The 4,596-nt window shown below is 53.0% G+C and overlaps 1 protein-coding gene across 1 annotated transcript; it reads left to right on the top strand.

Moving 5' to 3' along the window:
* Positions 1–208: 208 nt before the first annotated feature.
* LOC127751476 (zinc finger protein OZF-like) lies at positions 209–2,413 on the top strand. The gene is made up of 3 exons (XM_052275112.1): positions 209–653; positions 703–746; positions 821–2,413. The coding sequence occupies exons 1-3, from the start codon at positions 346–348 to the stop codon at positions 1,786–1,788; spliced, it is 1,320 nt and encodes a 439-aa protein (XP_052131072.1). The 5' UTR covers positions 209–345; the 3' UTR covers positions 1,789–2,413.
* Positions 2,414–4,596: the final 2,183 nt, after the last annotated feature.

Below are 4,596 nucleotides of genomic sequence, written 5' to 3'. Positions count from 1 at the left end.
GAGGCGGCGAGGGGCGGCCCTGGGGACGGCGAGGTGCAGCCCGAGCAGCGCGACGAGGAAGTGGCGCCTCCTCCCGGCGACGCAACCAGGCAGGGTGCCTCTACCGTCCGGCGTGGAACCCGCGACGCTCAGCCAGTGCAGAATAAACAGCAGGACGACCAGAAGGCATCGCGGGTGCTGCGGAAGAAGCAACTCGGCCGGAAGCACACCGGCAGCGGGAGCGGAAGTGAAAGCAATCCCAGCAGCGCTCTGCAGGCGAACTCGCGCGGGCGCACCGGAGGGGCCTTCAAGTGCGAAGTCTATGAGAAGAGTTTTTCGTGGGCGAGTCATCTAAAGACGCATATAATGTTCCACACTGGTGAAAAACCATTCAGCTGTGACCTCTGTACAATGCGTTTTACTTTGAAAAGCAGCCTTGTCGCTCACATGAGGACACACACTGGTGAAAAGCCATACAAATGTGACACGAGTAAAATGCGTTTTACTGAGAAAGGGACTCTTGTCACTCACATGAGGACACATACTGGTGAAAAGCCATTCAAGTGTGACATATGCAACATGTGTTTCACTAAGAAATGTAATCTTGTCGCTCACGTAAAGACACACACTGGTAAAAAGCGGCGGGCAGTGCGAAACTCGCTTAGAACTGGAGGGTGTTGAAATTTAACCTATTTGACGCTTTATTCTGCTAGGTTGTTGCAGGCCAAGTTGCAGGAGTGACTCCGACGCCAACGTTGCTCGCGCATGTTGGTGATCCTGGGCATGGGGTGGACCTCTGATGACGACAGCGGCAGTGTCTGACGCTGTGCCCTTGTTGCAGGCGGCGAATGCAGCTCCTCCAGCGGGGCGTCCCTCGAGGAGGATCTTGGAGAGGTGTTCGTCGACGATGGCCCCGAGCTGGACGAGCTGAAACAAGAGGACGAGCAGCTGGGGCTGGTGGTGACGGCGTGCTTCTCGCTGCAGGACGAGCAGTGCCCCGCGGAGGACGGTGCGAGGGGCGGCCCTGGGGACTGTGCGGCAGAGCAGTCCGTCGAAGATGAAGTGGAATCTCCACTCGGCGATGACGCATCCAAACTGGGCGCTTCGGCCGTTCTGCGTGCCGTCCGGGATGGAAACCGCGACGCTCAGCCGGTGCAGAACCAACAGCAGGACGACCAGAAGGCCTCGCGGATGCTGCGGAAGAAGCAGCTCGGCCGGAAGTACACCGGCAGCGGGAGCGGAAGTAAAAGCAATCCCAGTGGCGCTCTGCAGGCGAACTCGAACTCGAGCGGGCGCACCGGTGGGGCCTTCAAATGCGAAGTCTGCGGGAAGAGGTTTACGCGGGCGGGTCATCTAGAGACGCACAAAATGTACCACACTGGTGAAAAACCATTCAGCTGTGACCTCTGTTCAATGCGTTTTACTCAGAAATGCAATCTTGTCAGCCACGTGAGGACACACACTGGTGAAAAGCCCTATCAGTGTGACCTGTGTAAAATGCGTTTTACTCAGAAAGGCAATCTTATTACTCACATGACAACACACACTGGTGAAAAGCCATACATGTGTGGCAATTGTGATTTGCGTTTTACTCAGAACAATAATCTTGTGACGCACATGAGATTACATACTGGGGACAAACCATACAAGTGTGACGTATGTAAAATGTGTTTTACTGAAAAAGGCACTCTTGCCAGGCACCTGAGGACACACACTGGTGAAAAGCCATATGTATGTGATGTGTGTTGCAAGGCATTTAGTCAACTATCAAATCTCAAGAGACACAAAACAATTTGTATTTCAATCTGAATGTATTTCGTATTAAATATTTTGACTCTTTAGCTAGATCAGCCTATTAGTGTTTTCAAGGATTGTGATTGTTTTCTTTTTTTTTTTTGTTCATCATTGTAATATGAATAAAAACAAGGGTTAGCGGATTTCACAACCCACGAGGGTCCTTTCATTTTGTTTCTTGCTCGTTCACGCTGGTTATGTGGCGGTCCATGTTCTCGTCCCGGCCGACAGCTCCTCTTTATTTGCACTTCTACCCTTGTTTGGTTTGGTGTTCGGTGGACTTCGACTTAATGTCTCTTTCCGCTGCAGGTTGTGATGACGCGCTGCTCCTGCTGCAGGCGATGCCCCTCCTCGCTCGCAGCGGACGACCGCCAGGGAGGATCCTGGGGCGGCCACCGCGTCGAGCTGAAGCAGGATGGGCAGCCGGCGGTGACGGCGTGCTCCTCTGCTGCCACGGTCCGGCGGGGTTAGCAGGACCTAGTGTGGCCCGGACGGCTCCGTGTCGCGCTGAATTGAAGTGCTCCGGCTGAGCCCTCTAGAAGGGCACCGTCCCTTGCTCGTCGCAATGCGTCGCGGCGGACGACATTGGGATTGCACGCGCATGCTGGTGGTCCTGGTGGTGGGGCAGAACTCACGTGACGACGACGGCGTCTGACGCGGTGCTCTTGTTGCAGGCGGCGAGCGCAGCGTCTCTAGTGGGGCGTCCGCTGGGGAGGTTCCTGGAGATGTCACCGTCAACAAGGGCCCCGAGCTGGACAATCTGAAAGAAGAGGGCAATCAGCTGGGGCTCGTGGTGACGGCGTGCTTCAGCAGGCTGCAGGACGAGCAGTGCCCCGCGGAGGACGCGGCGAGGGGCAGCCCTGGGGACGGCGAGGTGCTACCCGAGCACCGCGACGAAGTAGTGGAGTCTCCTCTCGGCGACGCAACCATCAGGCTGGATTCTCCTACCGTTCGGTTTCGAACCCGCGACGCGACCCGCGACGCTCAGCCGGTGCAGGACCAACAGCAGGACAACCAGAATGACTCACTGTTGGTGCGGAAGAATCAGCTCGCCCGGAAGTGCAGCGGAAGTGGAAGTAAAAGCAATCCCAGTGGCACTTTGCAGACGAACTCGCGCGGACGCACCGGAGGAGCGTTCAAATGCGAAGTCTGCGAGAAGAGTTTTGGACGAGTTTATCATTTAAAGAGACATAGAATGTACCACACTGGTGAAAAACCATTTAGCTGTGATCTCTGTCCAATGCGTTTTACTCAGAAACACCATCTTGTTGCTCACGTGAGGACACACACTGGTGAAAAGCCATTCGAGTGTGACGTATGCAGAATGCGTTTTACTGAGAAAGGTCATCTTGTTGCGCACATAAGGACACACACTGGTGAAAAGCCATTCAAGTGTGACGAATGTAAAAAGTGTTTTACGTTGAAAGTACATCTTGTGACGCACATGAGATTACACACTGGCGAAAAGCCGTATCAGTGTAGTGGGTGTGATAAACGTTTTAGTGATAAATCCAACCTCAGAAGTCACAAAAGAACTTGCACTTAGAGCTTAATTTTCTGTTTCAAATTTTGTTTGTGGATGTTTGTTTTTAGTTGTTCTTCGTCAAACGAATAGAATTGTCTTCTTGACGCTGTCGACACCTACTTTTGATTCACCTTCACCCTTGTTTGTTTAACTGGTGCTTTTGATTTGACCTCTGTCCAATACGTTTTACTGACAAAATAACTCTTGTCAATCACATTAGGACACACTATGTCAAGAAACCTTATATGTATGTGATGTGCGTAAAGAGGACTCTTAGTTTAAATTTAATTTCAACAGACACACAACTGTTTGTATTTCTATATAACTTTACTTCTTTTTAAATCTTGATTTTTGTATCCCTGCATTTAGCCGCACTTAGCAGCTTTTCAGCAAAGTTTGTAATTATTTTTTGTTTTTGAACTGTAATATAAATAAAAATAAAATCATCTTCCACAGATTTGAACAACCCGACGACACGTCCATTTTGTTCCTTGCTCGTGCATGCCGGTTATGTGGTAGTGGCCCTTGGTTCTTGGCGGTGCAGGTGTCTGACGCGGTGCTCTTGTTGCAGGTGGTGATCTCAGCTCCTCGCTCAGCAGCGGGGCTCTCCCCGGGGAGGATCCTGCAGATGTAACCGTCGACGAGGGCCCCGAGCTGGACGAACTCAAACAAGAGGACGAGCAGCTCGGGCTGGTGGTGACGGCGTGCTTCTCGCTGCAGGACGAGCAGTGCCCCGTGGAGGACGACGTGAGGGGAGGCCCTGGGGACGGCGAGGTGCAGCCCGAGCAGCGCGACGAGGAAGTGGCGCCTCCTCCCGGCGACGCAACCAGGCAGGGCGGCTCTACCGTCCGGTGTGGAACCCGCGACGCTCAGCCGGTGCAGAACAAACAGCAGGACGCCCAGAAGGTGTCGCGGGTGCTGCGGAAGAAGCAGCTCGGCCGGAAGTACACCGGCAGCGGGAGCGGAAGTAAAAGCAGTCCCAGTGGCGCTCTGCAGGCGAACTCAGGCGGGTGCACCGGAGGGGCCTTCAAATGCGAAGTCTGTGAGAAGAGTTTTGCAAGGGCGAGTCATCTGAAGAGGCACAAGATGTACCACACTGGTGAAAAGCCATTTAGCTGTGACCTCTGTCCAATGCGTTTTACTTTAAAAGGCAATCTTGTCGCTCACGTGAGGACACACACTGGTGAAAAGCCATACAAGTGTGACGTATGTAATATGAGTTTTACTGAGAAAGGCCACCTTGTCAGGCACGTGAGGACACACACTGGTGAAAAGCCATACAAGTGTGACGTATGTAA

Source organism: Frankliniella occidentalis, unplaced genomic scaffold (genome assembly GCF_000697945.3).
Source record: "Frankliniella occidentalis isolate FOCC.00 unplaced genomic scaffold, Focc_3.1 Scaffold509, whole genome shotgun sequence".
In the NCBI taxonomy this organism is placed as follows: domain Eukaryota; kingdom Metazoa; phylum Arthropoda; class Insecta; order Thysanoptera; family Thripidae; genus Frankliniella; species Frankliniella occidentalis.
Note: the sequence above shows the minus strand (reverse complement) of the source record. Positions and strands in the feature narration are given on the sequence as shown.

What these genes read in the sequence shown, in the direction of transcription:
- LOC127751476 (XM_052275112.1), top strand. Translation starts at nt 346, where the DNA reads ATGTTCCACACTGGTGAAAAACCATTCAGCTGTGACCTCTGTACAATG. An exon ending in AACTCGCTTAGAACTGGAGG is followed by an intron (nt 654 to 702) that starts GTGTTGAAATTT and finishes AGGTTGTTGCAG; the next exon opens with GCCAAGTTGCAGGAGTGACT. An exon ending in CGCCAACGTTGCTCGCGCAT is followed by an intron (nt 747 to 820) that starts GTTGGTGATCCT and finishes CCCTTGTTGCAG; the next exon opens with GCGGCGAATGCAGCTCCTCC.